The sequence below is a fragment of the Diadema antillarum genome, unplaced genomic scaffold, assembly GCF_040938485.1.
Source record: "Diadema antillarum isolate AM-2024a unplaced genomic scaffold, OU_Dant_1.0 seq00001802_RagTag, whole genome shotgun sequence".
Taxonomy (NCBI): Eukaryota; Metazoa; Echinodermata; class Echinoidea; order Diadematoida; family Diadematidae; genus Diadema; species Diadema antillarum.
Genome location: NW_027272478.1, coordinates 76,785 through 94,974, shown reverse-complemented (window position 1 = coordinate 94,974; position 18,190 = coordinate 76,785). Strand labels below are relative to the sequence as shown.

Sequence of the window (18,190 nt, the reverse complement as noted above, 5' to 3'; positions counted from 1 at the left end):
CGAAATGAATTTTAACAGTAACGTTCAGCTGCGTTTGATGATAAAGTAAATATCTAATGTCTGCCTTGACGTTTAAAAATGAAAAATAGTATAACATTTGGCTCCGTATGATGCTAAAATAATTTCCAGATGATTCACTTCACTTTCGGAAGTGGACAGCAGTAACATTCGGCTCAGTACGATAATAAAATAATGTCGGATGTTTGCTTTTAAATTTGGAAATGAATAACGTTAATATTCTGCTGCGTACGATGCTAAAATAAATAACAGATTGTTGCTTTTACATTTGGAAATTATTAACGGTATCAATCGGCTCAGTTAGATGCTAAAATGAATAGCGGATGTTTGCTTTCATGTTCGGAACTGAATAAGGATAACATTCATGAAGCTCCGTAAGGTGCTAAAATGAATGTCGGTTGTTTGCTTTTAAATTTAAAAATCATTTACGGTATAATTCGGCTCCGTAAGGTGCTAAAATATTAGTAAATGTTGGATGATTGCTTCTACAACCAGAAATGAATAAGAGTAACTTTCGGCTCTTTACAATGCTAAAACAAATGTCGGATGTTTACAAATGTCTGCAAATGATCCCACTTTCTCATTTCAAACGTAAGTTTTGATCACCTAAATAGGCATCAACTTTTATAGTAATCTATACGCCTATTTGCTAAATCTTAGAACTCTGAATAACGGTAAGATGATTGATTTTTTTTATTAATTTATTTCAGACATGGGTACCTGTATCACTTCAGTCACACTTTCTTTTTATTTTTCTAACGGACTGGTATCAAACTGCAACGCTGCGTTTAGCTTAGCTCTGCGTCGCTGAAAATGTGACTTTATAGTCTGCGAAATCATCTCTTCTTTTATGACAATAGTGGATACGTATATAACTTAATAAAGTATCGGTTTGCATCATTTTTTTTTACACTTTTTTTTGCGTTTCTTTTTTATTTTAAGGATTGCACTGATTTGAAGAAAAAAAGAAAAAGAAAGAAAATATTGGTGCTACTAGCCTATAACGAAGTGTCAACCCACCATAAAAGCTGCGTTTACGTTAACTTTGCGTTGCTGAAAATGTGACTAAAAGTCGTAGTAATTATCTTTCCTTTAATGCAATATTGTTGACACTTGTCACGTAATAAAGTGCAAGTTTGCATCGCTTCCATCCTTTATTTTTGTCAGTTTCTTTCTCTATTTCAAGTCTCACACGATTAAGAAGAAAAAATGAGCAAAGGAAGAAGTTTTGAAGAAGAAAAGAAAAAGAAGAAAATATTGATGCAAGTATAACAAAACGGCATCGCGGTATCAAAGCTGCGTTTATAGCTTAACTTTGCGGTGCTGAAAATGTGACTTCCAGTGTCCGAAATTATGTTTTCTTTCATCATAGTTTTTACAATGACATACAATTCATCATGTAACTAAAGTGAAGGTTTGCATCATTCTGTGCACTATTTCCTTTCGTCTCATTTTTGTTGTTGTTCTGTTATTAAAAAATCACGCTATTTAGAAGAATGTGGAAAGACAACGAAGATGATGAAGAAGAAAAAAATAGTGCAACTGTCGTAACGAAGCAGCATCCATGCTCTATCAACTCTGCATTTAGTTTAACTAAACGTCTCTGTGAAGTGACTTAAGTGTCCGATATTCTTTTCTTTCATGACATGATTGTTGATATTTACCCCGTAACTAAAGCATATATTTCAATCACATTTATATAATTTCCTTTGTGTTTTTTATGTCAAGAATCGCGCAATTTAGAAGAAAAAATAACAGCTATATAGAAAAAATTAAAAGAAGAAAGCATTAGTGGAACGAACTGAGCGCAGAGTCAGCGGCCTTGCACTAAATGTGACTTCAAAAATATCTCCGAAATTATCGATTCTTTTATGACAATATTGTGGATACTTATCACTATATAAAGTGAGGGCTTGCATTGCTTTCATACTTTCTTTTGCGCTATATTAAGTTCTTTTTTTATTTCAAGGATTACACTGATTTGAAGAAAAAATTAATGGAATAAGAAGAAAATATCGGTGCAACAAGATAACAGAAGCCCGGCATCCCGCTATATGAAAGCTGCGTTTTATCAAAGCTTTCTTGCGTCGCTGAGAATGTGACTTATCTAGGTTTTATTTTATCATTCAAGAATCGCGAAATTTAAGAGAAAAGAAAAAAAAAAGAAAATAACTTAGAAGAAGAAAGTATGAGTGGAACGAACTGATCGCAGAGTCCGTGACATCACACTATATCAACGCTTTATGTCACTAAAATGTGGCATTTATAGAGTCCGAAATTATGATTTCGTTTATAATCGTTAGCACTTATCAAGTAATAAAGTGTAGGTTTGCATCACATTATATTCTTTCGTCTATTTTTCCATCATATTATAGTATACTTCAAAGATCACGCAATTAGGAGAACATGCATACGTCTTCGTCTTATTTCTTGTCTCCCTCTTTTGCTGTATTTCCCCTCCAATGAATGACGAAAATAATGTACATGTCTCCCTCAAAACAAAAAGAACCACGTGCTAGCAACCTTCGTAAAGTTAAATCTAACTGTTGATTGCCAGCAAAGAATAAGGGGGAAATACGACAACAAATAGAAGCGAAAGATTGTATAAGCATGCAGTCTCTTCAGATCGAAGACGCTTGACATCCCCCCCCCCCCTTGCAGAAATTTCCACAAAACCAGGTGCTAGACGCAGGTGCCAGACGAAAGAATGCGCGCACTAGAATTCTATTAAGAAACAGAAGGCGTTTTCACATCAGCCCGATAAAAATCCAAGCTCGAGATATATCTTAATAGGCATTTTCACATCAGCCCGATGTTTCGAAATAGCGCGCTATTTTCTGACTTGGGAAATTGGAAAATATCTCGAGCTTGGATTTTTATCGGGCTGATGTGAAAACCCTTATGTCCCAAGTCAGAAAAATAGCGCGCTATTTCGAAACATCGGGCTGATGTGAAAACGCCTAATGTGTAAATATAGCCTGGAAATATCGATCGAAGAACTAGCTCGAGAGTATAATTAAAGGAATCATTACAAGGATCATGATTCCATCAATTTAGTCTTTCTTTTGGCCCATTAAGCATCGAACAGTCGATCATAATCCGGGATAATAGTGTATTCTTGACTATTTTAGATATTCCTGAACTAAAAGGGATTGATTAATCACTCGATTTATTGAATCACAGAAAGACAATGAAAGGACACGTCTCGATTGCAGACAGAAATTCACTACGAGTATGTGATATGCAGCCACTACCCGATTAGACAGTAAAATCACGACAATTTCAGGCTCATTAAAACTGTGTACTAGTATTACTTTTCAAAGTTTGAAAGAATTTCACCTATGAACTGTGACGGTCCACTATATACGGAGATGATTTGGCTATCAACATTCGTTTGTTTCTTGTTTTGTTACGTCGTATCTGTTTGTTTGCTTGCTTGTTTTTGTTTGGTTTTGTTTTTGACGATTTCTTCGTATCGAATGTAATCTGTTACCGCAATCAAGCCATAAAGCGCAGCTGTGGCGCATTCGATTCATGGAACTTGAAGTAGCCTCAAACAAGGCAAGAGCACATGGTAATGATGGCACGTGTCTCGCACATCGGCACATCCACACACAGCGAGACATTTGGCAATCATCGTTATGGCAGACAGTTTGATTTCAATCATGGGAAAAGAAACTGGAAAACTTGGGAAAATGATGATGTTTAAAATCAAATCAAATAAAAAAAGCCTATATATAAAAACGTGTGGCTTATTCTGAGTTCTAAGATTTAACATAGGTTTATAGATTGTTATAAAAGTCGATGCCTATTTAGGTGGTCAAAACTTACGTTTGAAATGAGAAAGTGGGAGCATTATTTTGTAGACATTAACATGTAAACATCCGACATTTGTTTTAGCATTGTAAATAGCCGAAAGTTACCGTTATTCATTTCTGATTGTAAAAGCAATCATCCAACATTTACAAGTATTTTAGCACCTTACGGAGCCGAATTATAACGTAAATGATTTTTTAAATTTAAAAGCAAACAACCGACATTCATTTTAGCTTCTTACAGAGCAGAATGTTATCCTTATTCAGTTCCGAACGTTTTAGGAAACATCCGTTATTTATTTTAGCGTCTAACTGAGCCGATTGATACCGTTAATCATTTCCAAATGTAAAAGCAACAATCTGTTACCGGTATTTATCTTAGCATGTACGGAGCAGAATATTTCCGTTATATTCATTTCCAAATTTAAAAGCAAACATCCGACATTATTTTATTTTATTATCGTACGGAGCCGAATGTTACTGTTGCCCGCATCCGAAAGTGAAATGAATCATCTGACAATTATTTCAGCATCGTAGAGAGCCAAATGTTACTGCTACTGTATTCAATTCCAAACGTAAAAGCAGTCATCTGACATTTGTTTTGGCATCTTCCGGATCCGAATGTTATTGCTATTTACTTTCGAAAGTGAAAGCAAACATCCAACATTTTATTTAATCATCATACGGAGTTAAATATTATTGCTATTCATTTCCCAACGTCAAAGGGATCATTCGACATTTATTTTAGCATCTTCCGGAGCTGAATGTTATTGCTATTTACTTTCGAACGTCAAAGCAAACATTCGACATTTATTTTAGCATCTTCCGGAGCTGAATGTTATTGCTATCTACTTTCGAACATAAGAGCAAACATCAGACATTTTTGTTTTATCATCGTACGTAGTTGAATATAATTGTTATTCATTTCTGAACGTCAAAGAGGTCATCCGACATTAATTCAAGCATCTTACGGAGCCGATTGTTTGATACCGCTGTTCATTTCCAAAAGTAAAGGCAAACACCCGAAAAAAAAAGGAGGTTGAAACGTATGAAATAAAAAAAAAACAACGAATTTTAGAGCTGCTGAGTACAATACTAGTTTGTGCTTCCAAACATTGGCAGCTTTGGTTGCTGGATCACTCGCACATGGCTCGATCTGCGATCTGCTGCTCCGGGTATTGCGCGCGTACACGTGTAGTAACAGTGGCAACTCACAGTGATCGGAGAGAAACGCCCGTAAATTTTCTGCACCGGAATTTCGGTGAACGTGTAATAATACTGCGCTCACTGTGCACCTGCGTATGCTGGCAAGCAAAGTGGAATCGGTAATGGACCGCGTGCGATGCGGGTAACATCGCACACGATCGACGATCTTGCCGCTAAAGCGAGCGCCGAGCAAGTAACTGTCGAGCATGCGTTCGAAGGAAACTGCAAAAGATATATACTTTTTTTTTAAATGGGAAACATTACAAAAAGGGGAAGGAAGATAACAAAAACTCGTGGCGCAAAATTGGTCGCCAGAATTTACGCGTGGCGCAAAATTGGCTGCCACAATTTAAACGCCTGGCGAGGACGTTGTTCTGGCAGTCATCAAGCAAACTGTAATTACTGATGACACCCATGCATGATAATTTTTCACTCTCGCTCAACATCCTCTTTAATAGTTTCAGAACAAAAAGAAAATAATGATGATCAAAATTTTAAAAAAAATAACCAAAAGCTTTTGTATGTTAAAAGCATCATTTATCAATTCTTCAAGTTCTGAGCTCTACATGGCCCTACATGCTACGTAACAGAGCTTGTTGAAAATGTGTCAAAATAAAGCTATGAAAGAAAACATGGTTGAAAATGATCACTCACTGCATCAAGTGAAAATTGGAATGATTTGCTATTTTGCTTTCAGTGAAATGTCTATCCTACTGTAGAAGTAGTGTAAAAATAAACCAATTTGGAAGATTATTAAGTGATGCAGACACAGATATTTCCTATATATGGAATGTAATAACATTCAGAACATTGTGCGTTTCAGTGTTTTCTCATCCCATTGAAGATCTCTGCAAGGTTCAGTCAATGAGGTTTGAGGAAGTTTGTTACAAACTCGGCCATCGCTAATTCCAAACTGACCTCTTCATTGCCTTCCCTGGCCAGTTCGTCCAGGTAGACGTGGGCCAGCTGGTATCGCAGTCCGTCCGGGCAGCCGTCCATGGCTGGGTTCAACACACTCCGCCGGAGGCTGTTCAGAAACAGCTGCAGGAGGCTGTCGCCGTTTAAAATTGAGAAGAAAAAATAAACGATTATGAAAACTTACGATCTCCATTTAAAAAAATACTGGTACTTAAACATTCTACCCACGGATGCCAACTTTGTAAACAGCAGTATTCTGAGAACTAAAAAGGCATATTTGCAGTGGAAAGAACAATTTCTTACCTTTTCCAGTAATAGACACGTGTTGTAATATAACTTGAGAAAAAAGGGATTTTCCCTTAAACTTGCTGAATTTTTGGCATTTGTGGCTAAACATCATAAAATTGAATGACAGTATTCAACAGAAAACAGGAGAAAGCAATGCAAAAATTGGAATTTCCACTGGAAACTCATACATCATCTTAGCAGGTGTTCAGGTAAATATGAATACAATGTTGAATGAAAGCTTCTTGATTACACTAAACAATGAAAAGAAATATCCCCTTCAGGTGAAAAAGGTTGACAGGTATGCCGAAAGTATCTATATACCATGTTTCCAACTTTCCCAATGGGTGAAGTATCTCCATTTTACTTTCAAGGCCTGGTAGCTTGGGATACCATGGAGAGGGGAAGCCTGGCCCAGCTCAAATGTACTGTAAAACGAGGAATGTTCACATGCATTTCAATTTTGTGAATTTTGCGAGAGCCAAGATTCACAAAATTAGAATGCATGAGAAAGTTTTTTTCTACACTATATGCATCAAGTGTTAGAGACAACTCGCGAAAATTTCATGCCACGAAAAAGGCTGTCGGCTCCAATTTGCGAAAAATTTCATGCAGCGAAAACATTGTGTTTTACAGTATTCAAGAATCCTCTTTATGAATTGCGTACAGCTTTATCACCGATATCTGTGTAAGTACACACACAGCCAAAGAATCTCAGCTGGAGCCTACCGTTACTGATGAGTGTACTTTGTATGCTTTGATGTACATATTCCCTAACCATCCTATCTGTGGTTTTGGCATATACCTGGTGGGCAGTAAATGTATCGGGGCACATATGAATCAACACGCCATTGGGTTTATGACACTCTGAGAAAGGACATTAGATCACTTACCTTTGGTCCCAGTCATTGTTGTGAAGCAAGACGAGCATCTGTCGATAGGCGCGTCTGACAAGCTGTTCGGAAAATAAAATAGGTGGCACATTCGATATTGCCCTATTTCATTCCATGTCTTGACATTATTTTTGATATAAAACAATTACTAGCATGTGTCATCTTTTGGCTTTTATTGAAATTGAAGAAAAAAAAAGAAAATGATGCCAAACCCTCTTGGTTTGCCCCAAGTGACTAGTGATACGTAGTCCGCAAATGGTATCAACCAGGCTCATTGTGTCATACAAAGTACCAATATACATACTTCTGGTATACATACTTCAATAATACAGGCTAGCTTTGAAGAACATACCATACAAATGAGTGCATCTTTGGACCAATAGTGCAAGGGGCCCATATATACAAAGGACTCTGTATGCAATCTGGTAGGGAAGGCATTTTCACAGGACCCCTTACCAGCCAGCAATCATCACACCCTCTTCTCATTACTAGAATGGCAAACATTTCTAGTACGATAACAAAAGGTGTTACTAATGAATGTTTGCACGGACTTGCCACAAAATGACATACCTGTACAACAAATAATATAGAACTTCCAATATTTTACACATCAAAATCAGAGAAGTTTCAAAGGGCTATGCTTAAAGGGAGATACCAACATTTTATGTGCATCTCTGTAGCTAAAAATGATTACACAGTCAAGGGGACTGTATTGCTATTTTGTTGGGATGTCATAGCAAACAAAACTAGAGAAGCACTCTGAGAGTGCAGACCTCCGCCAAGCATGCAGCTCATTTCCACCACTGATCTTGTTCTTCCATAGAGATATCAGTGATTTCCACCCATACGTACTTATAGCATTGTGTGCTGAAAGCCACCCGATTTCCCAATATACAAAGCCTTTGTTACGTCATAAACCCTCAGCTGCACGGCGCGCCTCGCCCTAGCAGGACCTAGAGCACGCACTTTAGTACGCGCATGCAAACCTTAAATATGCGCAGCCTGAACTCCCAAGTTCATTGACCCTACCTGCCAAAATATCAAAAATCCTTCATAAATTCCCCCCAAATTTCTCGGATTACTACCAAAAGTTAACCGTTTGTTACTTGTGTCATTCTCAACCTTTCCTGCAAGTTTCATCCCAATCCGTTAATTACTTTTTGAGTTATTTTGTACACAGACAAACTAACTAACTAACGAACAAACACACCAACCAACGGTAACGAAAACATAACCTCCTCCCTTGGCGGAGGTAATAAACATGGTGAGGCATAGGTCATCAATGAAGTATTCTCACCATTAGAAACTTGTCCATTCGCAGATGGTCGATTCCAATCCATTCCCTCTTCATGGTAAGGAGATAAGTGTCATAGAAGGTAACGGGCTGCAAAAGAGTAAACGCATGTAACATACTGTATGACATTATGTATTGGTAGTAAATGAATTTACTTATCAAGTAACGTATCCAAAACAATTCAAAAATTATTAAAGCAGTAAAATGATATGCATGTATATATTTCGATATAAACACACATTATTGATATCAATAACAGATATACAGAAAAGAGCAAACATTAGTAATTTCATTGCTTTAAAAAAAATATATATCCATATATGCTGCGTTGTCTTAAAACCACCTAAAATAAGTAAAAACAAATGTTAATTCTGATACATATTTTTTTTGTGCAAATATGATTTTACTTGCATTAGTAAAAAAACTTTTTTTTTTTCCTGAATTCCATACACACATGTATAACATAGGCCCTCCACGAAAAATTGGAGGGCATGACATCGACTAACTAGATCATTTGAATATTCATAGGGACTGGTCAAGAAATATTTTCTGAATAAATGTGAAATTTCAGAATGTCATATCTTCCATAATATTTCTTATCCGTTTTTGTCTTTGTTTGTTTGTTTGTTTTGTTTTTTGTTGTTGTCTGTAGGGAATTTTTGTTTCCTCCTTATCTTAGGCGCCAATTCATGAAAGTGGTACAATCTTGTCTATGGTAAACAAAATGATCAGTTCATCAATGAATGTTCATTTCGTTACGAAATGTCATTCCATGCAAGAAATGACTGATTTCGTAAAGAAATAGACCATGCAACACTTCGCGACCCCCCCAAAAAACTATAGTCTTTGTCCAGAGTTTAAACCATGGACAACATTGTACCACCTTTGTGAATTCAGGCCTCTGGGTTTATTTGGGGTGGATATTCTCTTGAAGGGTTGGCAATGTAAGCTCACCCTGCTGGGGTTGTTGAAAGCAGTGCACCATGTCCGAGATTTGGTCGGCAAGTTCCTCCTGGATGACTGGCTTGTCGCACATCCACATGCAGTAGAACATCCCCTTCCACAGCCGCATCAGTTCATCCTCACTCAGGGCTACATAACCAAATATTGCATGGGGTCAGTGATATTCGATACACATAGTTATTTGATGACTACTACACCAGTTGTAAGTTTCTTCCATGGGCTGAACATTCTTGGCAATGTGCTGTTACCCATCGGAGAACATATTTGCATGTGAACAAATGGCGAATGAGGAGAATAGCGCATAAACATATTGGCACACAATAGTGTCTGCATTACACTGGAAGGCACACATACACAAAAGCCAAATAAAGTGCACTCCCTTAATAACGAACATGGTTATAAGAAAATCTCACACTTATCATACGGGGCCGTTAAGTGCCAATATTGGCAGTGTGTTTAGTAAATGTGTGGTATGTTGTATACGACAATTGTGCATTTTACAGCCCTATATTATCGGTATAGTGAGGTGCCTGCACCTCATCAGGGGCCCGAATACCGTCACCCCGCTTAAAATTGTTTTGAGCTCACTAAACAAAAATGTATGCCTGGGACTGTGTTCAGTACGCTTGAAACTTGGCAGGGCTACCACAATCAAGCAAATTGTGGTGAAAACCGAACAGGTTTTCGCAAAAATCTGAAATTTTCATATGGCTATAGGAATACATGTAAAGTCACCCACACCCATCTTTTACGTGTATGTCTATGGGAACATCACTGTCATACCGCACACGTCTTTTACATGCTAAGTCTATGGGAGGCGGGTGACGAGTTGCGGGCCCCTTCCTTAGTGCGCAACTTTTTCGCATTGTTCGCATTCAACGACGATAGCTGCATATATATTGTAGCAAAATCATCCTGTCCTCAATGGGTTAATGCATTATGATTTTAGGACCATTTTAGTCAACCCAATTTTCAAAATGTGATTATTTTGCACTCTCAGAGACACCTAAAGCAGCGAGAATTCAGCTTTTGCCATAGATATAACCAGTAGGGTTCACAATGTGTGGAATATGGGGCGTACATTGTTATTGTCACTGTCCATTACCACTGTCAATGAATCGACCTGTTGGGCTCATTGAGATGCATGCAAAATTTAGCTGGAAAATAGCGAGGTTTATTCAAAGGCACGATTGGCAGTGTAATTCTTCTTCTTCTTCTTCTTCTTCCAGTAAAGTACAGACCGCCGTTGGCGTATCATCGTACTTGTGCTTGTCAAGTGCCCAGATGAAAAGTGCAAGTATTAACTAGAAATGTCGCTATGGCGACTGTTATGGCTCCACCTAATGCATGATTCTCCTAATAGGTCGAGATAGTACATGTGGACAATGTGTGATTACATTTTCACAAAATTGGCAAAATATTAATATGACAAGTTTGTCACAAATGTGTTGAATGTTCACCTTCCTTGACCTAGGTTTAATTGGATGAATAGGAGAGCATGTATCTGGGATTTAAGGACTTTAACTTCTTGACTTTGACCCATTCATATGTTTATGCATTCAGCAATTTTCTAGGTATGGAGAAACAGTGCAATTTCTGTATTGAATAGTAAATTGTTAGCATTTTCACCCGGCCTTTGACCCTAAAATTCATAAGATAATCACTGTCAGGCAGAACATGCATAAATACTGTATGTAGTACGTTTCAAGATAACTTGAGCCACTTCCGAGATATGGAGGAAAAAATTAATTCAGCACTTTCACTTGATCTTTGATCTTTTGACCTTCGAGGAAAAAAAAAAAACTTTCCAGAATCTCTATTAGGTTATACATGCATACACCGAGTGTAAAAAAAAATAATAATAATCCTCCTGGCATTGCATAAACATGAGGGAAATAGTAAAATTTTGAAGTGGTACCATTGACTTTTGACCCCTGACCTTTGACCCCATGGAACCCTAAATTCTCTAGATAATCACTGCCAGTCAGTACATGTATATATACTATGTTCCATGAAGATATCTTGAACAATTTCCAAGGTACAGAGAAAAAAGGTAAAGTTTTAATATTTTCACCTGACCTTTTGACTTTTGACCTCATGACCCAAACTTTCACTAGGGAATCTTAATTGGGTAATGCATGTATACACTATAGTTTCAAAAAAATATCTTCAGGCATTGCATAGATATGGTGGAAATAGTAAGATTTTATGTATTTGACCTTGACCTTTTGACCTTTGACCTTGAGCATGTGCACCCAAAAGTTGATAGGCACAATTTCACCCCCTAATTAATATACATGCCAAGTTTCATTAGGACACCTCAAAAGGTTTTGATAGTTACCCTGTCCACGGACGGACGGACGGAAGGACGGACAGACGGACGGACAACCCGAAAACATAATGCCTCCGGCACCACTTCGTGGCGGAGGCATAAAAAAGATCACTACAGATTCTATACGTGCTGGCATATGGGATTTGAAATTTGTTTGGATTCCCTTGTGTAGATGGTCCAGTGGCTGATGGCTGGTATGAAGTGTTCAAATTGGGGTGGCTGTCCCAAAAGGAACTCTTTTCGCCTGTACCAAAGTTTACATTGACATAATGAGAACTAAGAATATTGCTGTGTCTACCTGGAAATTTCAAAAATATTTTATTTAAAATACAAAGGTTCAAGTTTTGAAGAGTTTCCTTTTGAACACTATAAATTTATGTTGAAAATCAATAAATAAACGTTTATTATTTACCATGTTTACAATGTATTTCACAACCATATTGCAATTGAACTAAATAACAGCTTTTGCAGTACTTCGTGTGAGATTTCATCAGTAAATTGACATGTGTAACAAATTAGTTTGTCTTGCTATCATTCGTCATTCGGCACTAGATGGCACTCTCGCGCATGTACATAATTTTCTATGCACGCAGTGCTCAACTTCAATGAACTCAATCCACACTTATTTTTTTTCTATATAAAAAATGTGGTTACTATAACAACACAATATTTAAAATTGAAAAAAAAAGCGAAATCTACCCGTCTCTGCTATAAAAATCATGAAAAATTATGGCTCAAAAACTGATAAAATCAGCTAAATCCTATTATTTCATATATATTACCAAATATCCAGTCATTTACTCAAATTCACAATATATTTTTCCATTACAAATAATGCCATAATATAGCAAACAACACAGGTGATAGACTGATGAACAAACAGCCAGAAAACATTATACTTAAAGTGCTACTTATACAGATCTATGCATAAAAACTTCTTTAATCTTTATTATTCAGTAGATTACAGGCGGACGATCCTAACCCCTAATGGTACGTTATTTTGTAAACTCCGAACGAACGAACGAAATTTGTGGATGCAATGCCAGACTGCAGTGCTATATCCAAAAACGTGTGGGACAATGCTGCCACTAAGACACGTGTGTGTGTGCCTGTGTGTGTACGCATCATACACAATTATTGTGACCGCGAGCTGCGGTGATTGGAGGAGAGAGGCCAGAAGACGCGTGGCTCTTTTGGCCTCTCTTTATGCGCATGCGCACTGTGAGTGTGCTTCCATTCGGAAGCTCGCGTGGCTCGGACAGCCATTTTGGGTCACGTGAATTTGAGCTGCAGTGTGTGTTCGCTGAACTATTGAGCCAGCGCTATTCTCATTTGGTGTCACAACATTTGATACAGAATGGGGGGGGGGGGAGGCAGCGTGTTGTGTTCGTCTCTGTGCCACACAAACCACTCGCCACGATTGTAAGGCTTTAATGAAATATGGTGTATCACTGTCCTGAAACCGTTTTGTTTTACATTTATATTGCTGGTACACTGTACCTTGTGTTTGAACGCAATGTGTATATGATGTCCTTGGTGTTTAGCAGGGAACCAGTGGGATACGAGTGGGTTTTTAACCATACAACAAGCAATTCTAGACTCAGCTGTCTTCTCCTGTCGGCTAAAGTGCCCAACTTGCAGGTTTCAAGAGCTGGAACGTACGATGTGTAGTTTTTGCCTAATATCATTCTGCAGGCTCTTTTCTGAATCATGTCTATTTAACTGACTTTCAAGTTTCTTTGTGAGGGAGCCATTGAACACTGGGCAGTCATACTCAAGAACAGGACGTATGTATCCTGAGTATATACAGCCTGTAGTAACTAAATCAGCTGTGGGGAGTTTAAAACGTTTGAGGGAGCGAAGCATATCGATTCTTGTTGCACTTTTTTAGGACCTGAGTAACATGACCATCCCATTTCAAGTTTGACTAAATCACAACACCTAATATTCTTGCCTGAATGACAGTACCTTGTCCACCGTCTGCAATGGACAGAGCATTTATATGCAGAGGAGGGTTTTTACAAAAAGTTATTGTCTCAACCTACTTTCTCAAGGCCGCTGACAAATGAGCGCGCGCCATACCTTGTTGGCGCTAGATTGCATCGCGGACGTTGCGGCACCCGTTCGTGTCCGAATTTTGGGGACCCGGCACTTGCATTCAGCCCCTGTACATTTATTCACTGCATCAGCACGTACAGAGATTTTGTTTCTCTTTTGTGTTTTTGAGGATACCATCAAACTCCGAGCTTGCGATAAGCAAAAATTTTGCAACAGAATGGCGTGATTTTTCAATTTTCAGCGCTTTTTTGGCAACCCCGATTCTTTACACGGGACCTAATTTGCGCACACTTTGGAAAAGTTGCAGTGATTCTGCGTTTTTGATAGGAAAATTTGGGATTTTAGATGGATTTTTGGAGGTGACTCAGGCTCTTTCCTGTGGTGAACGAGTGTGACAGTATGTGAAAGGATGTGATGTGCGTGTGTTGTGACAGTAGAATTTGCTAGCTTGTGATAAGTGATAAGTGCGAAGATTTTGGAGGCCGGCGGAAAATTGGGCTTTTTTTAGTTTACTCTACTCAAGTTAAAATCATCTTGATTTAGAGCAGTTTTCCTCCAAAACAACTCAATTTTCATAAAAATTGTGTGGTCAACCTACTTTTTAACGGCCGTTCCATTTCCGGGCTTTTTTGGGGCCCCAGACGACGCGAAATTCATCTCTAAGCATGCAACGTAGAAAAATAAGTTCAAATGCCGCGCACGCACAATTCGCTGATTTGCTGCTACGCTTGCTCATGTTAGCATCACATCATTTTTCATTCATGAATTGGGAGCTACACCGAAGCTGCATCATCATCGGCTCTTTACCCCTGTCATTTACATATTTTCCCACAACGTTAACTATAACATTATGCGACGTTTTCCAGCGCGATCAACTGAACAGTTTGATACCAAACTCGGCATATTTTTACATCAAGTCAGTTTCATACCAAACTCGGCATTTTTTTTTTACGTCAAGTTTTCGACTTTTGTCATATTTTCCTCCTTTGGTGTAACCATGTATTCAGCAAAGCTATCATTGTGTTTGAGATTTGATAAGTCATATTTTTACATGACTTTAACGTATGAATTTGTGAAGCACTGTAGTTCGATGCATTTGTTGGCGCGTGTGTATCAATACATGCGATTTGTATGGTAGCGACATGTGCAGGTGTGGAGCAACACACATAAGAAGCTCATCACCACAATGCAAATTGGTCGCCATATTGTGTGGTTTGTGTAGCATTATGTCATGTGTACTTGGTAGCTCATACATTGTAAGCCGAGCTCGCCGCAATAACCGCTACATACATTTGTACTTGAGTAACAGACGGCAAGCATGCATGTTGAGTGCAACGCATTGCGTACACCACACCGATCCATGGAGCAGTGAGTCTCGCACACTACGCAGTACGGTGAAGCGGACTGCCGAGCGATCAGCCAATCAGCGGCCCAGCTATCTGTTCGTGGCTTATTCTACGGGTAGCGTTCGTCATTCAGCACTAGATGGCGCTCTCGCGCATGTACATCGTTTTCTACGTACATGTACGCAGTGCTCAACTTCTGAGCCCATTCACGACGATCGCTAGCTTTATCAGTTATGACAGGGGTGCATTGATATCATTCCTTTCAAAAGTAATAATAATATGGACATATGGCAAACATGTTCGAATCACAAACCTGAACTAGAAGTTCTACTTATGCCTTCCTGTACAATTATAGGTGGGTTTGCGTCTGCTACCTACCGCTAGTACATAGTAACCCGAGGAGGATGATCTGTTCAGCACGCTAAGTCAAAATTTCGCACTTTTTTGTCGTGACCTTAGGTATATTTTGTACTTAATCCACATGGGTATGGGCATTGTACAGTGTATGGGTGTTGTGTGATTTTATCCAACTGCCATTCCGCGTATGGGGATGCCACGCACTGGCTCAGCGCTAGTGAGCTCTCTTACGATGATGGGCGAATCGAAGCCGCCACTACAATGGGAAAATCGTGAATGCGAAAAGATTTTTTCAAGAAAAAAAAATTGGCTGATTTGAACACTGTTCATACATGTCTACAGTATATTACGTATCAATCTACAGATAATTGATCTCATTTCATGGCTTGGTGTACATCTGATTTTCATATGATAAACGCTACTACAAGTATGGTATGATGGCCTATGGGGATTTTTCTACATGCATGCAAGCCTAAGAAGGTCCGGTAAGGATAGGGAGACCTGCCGGAGACGGCTTGGTACTTGGTACAGTTGGTACTTGGTACTTGGTTGAGGTCCTCCTGAATACTCCTACTGGAGTTTTGACTGGAGGTGCTGGAGGGTGGACATTTAACTAATTATTCCAGTTAATAACGTCTCCTTAAATTTAGCAGAATCAGTTTGTGTGATTACGGAAGATGGAAGTTCATTCCATGCTTTAATTGTGCGGGGAAAAAATGAGTTTCTGTTTCTTACTAATATGCTTATTTAGCCGGTATTCTGTAATTTCCCAATCCTCTCTCTTCTCTTTCCAGTAGTAGGCATTGAAAGTGTAGGCCTAGACTAGATAAGAATTATAAGACAACTAGAAAATATCAGTAAATAAAGTTTTCTTGTTGCATGAAGAGTGACAACTCACGGAAATTTGAGTACATGGGACTGTACAGATGCACACGTGTACTCCATTAGTAGTCTGCGGTTAGTTTCTGCAGTGAGAGACAACAGCTCTGATTTCAATAATTACCATTTTCCTTTCGTGATCTCGCGACTATCCATTGCCTCAGTCTTTTTACGGCTCTGTCTCGAATCTTCTTCTCGTTTGCTGCAAGCCTTTGCGCAAAATGGACTTCAACGCTGTACCCACTGTCTGCCATGTCGTTCTTCACTCCAAAATCATTGCAGCAGTGCGTGCGTGCATGCTATTCTTGCGGTCGGCTACACGTCACTTCCGGTCGACTGGAGTGAAAACAAACAGCTTGCAAGCGCTAAGCCTGCATAATGCGCATACTGCATGCTGTGCATGTGCGACGCGTATAATTTATGTGCAACTCTACGCAGCTCAGACATGGGGACTGTTTTTCATTATTCATTTTGTCATTTGTGCCATCATTCATGAGATACATGCATCATGTCTTGCCAGCAATATTCTAAAAATCTGGATCCTGTCGATCGATCGGTCCCGGTATTTTGCCAAGTTTAAGGCGGCCGGACTGGACCTGTGCCCGTATGAAATCGCGGCAGGACTCTGGATCAACGACCCGACAAAATGGCCAGATGTGCAGTGGAACCTCTTTGAGTAGGCCTTACCCCGATATCTACGCTTACTTAGTACCTCATAGAAACTTCAGGTAGGTCTAACGTTAGTACTGTAGTACTTAGGGTAGGGCCTAATTTAGAGTAGGCCTAGGGCCTAATCCTGCCGCCCGCACAGCTACAGTACCAGCTTGCGCTAGCGCTATGCTCGCGGGGCGCCCCGGCAGAAAACACGTACAGCGTTCACTCCAGGCTCACGCGAGTGGTTTGTTTTCACTCCAACGCTATCCATGACCCCGTGACACGCAGAATACCCGGATGTCCGACCATGAGAATACATGCCTACCACATTCAGAGTGTAGAGAAGCTAGCGCTAGAGGGCGTACACTCTCGCGATTTCTCACGCAAAATAAACGGGTGCAGTACGCTATTATAGGGCTCACACGGGTAAATAATTCCCCATAGAGACGTGTGTTAAAATTCAAATTTCAAAAAATTCTGTAAAATAGCTGGGAGAAATGAGGTGTTTTATCTTCACTAACCTGAATAAGTGAGATATTACCTTTCATCCATCAGATTGCCAGGGTGGGTTGTTCTGCTCTAATCCTGTCCAGGGGTCCGCAAAGCCAGACTACGAGTTCTTGTCACTCAAAAAATCACCTATTTTCCGTACACGTACCCAATGAAATATAGTCCCCTCAAATTCCATCAGAAAAGCTTTCATCTTCCAACCAAAATGCAGTTTGTAGAGGAATTCATACTCAATATCTACAGCTATTCAGTTTTTTGCCAAACTACATCATTGATTTTTAATTAATTTTTTCTTCATTTATTTTGGTATCTTTGGTACGAATTTGTGAAGGGGTCTGGGACAGTCCATTTTATTTACAGGTGTGAGCCCTATAGTGGAGGTCATATTTCTTATTTGACTTTTAAACATCATAAATGTGTTTTTTATGATATTTGCCCCTACATCATATGAGAAATTACACTTTCAAGGATTATAAAGCTTCTCAAAGGGACACTTTTAGAAAATCATGACCTCTATGTTTTTTTTTTTTAAATAAATCTTGCAGTTTTGATCAGTTCTTCATAAGATGAATACATAGATCCAGGCAGTTATCCTTGATTGTGGGTGTGTCATCATCACCTTATAGCCTACAAAGTATTTGATAAGACTTTGTTTTGTCAAA

The 18,190-nt window shown here is 38.9% G+C and overlaps 1 protein-coding gene across 1 annotated transcript in view; it reads right to left on the bottom strand.

The window, feature by feature from the left end:
* Positions 1-16,623, bottom strand: part of LOC139712407 (uncharacterized) — a 38,519-nt gene extending 21,896 nt beyond the window's left edge. The window contains exons 1-5 of the mRNA XM_071624231.1: positions 16,489-16,623; positions 9,384-9,521; positions 8,433-8,518; positions 7,136-7,197; positions 5,958-6,090 (exon numbers count right to left, since the gene is read on the bottom strand). Coding sequence (XP_071480332.1) covers positions 5,958-6,090; positions 7,136-7,197; positions 8,433-8,518; positions 9,384-9,521; positions 16,489-16,618 — 549 coding nt within the window. The 5' untranslated portion in view covers positions 16,619-16,623. The remainder of the gene's footprint in view (positions 1-5,957; positions 6,091-7,135; positions 7,198-8,432; positions 8,519-9,383; positions 9,522-16,488) is intronic.
* Positions 16,624-18,190: the final 1,567 nt, after the last annotated feature.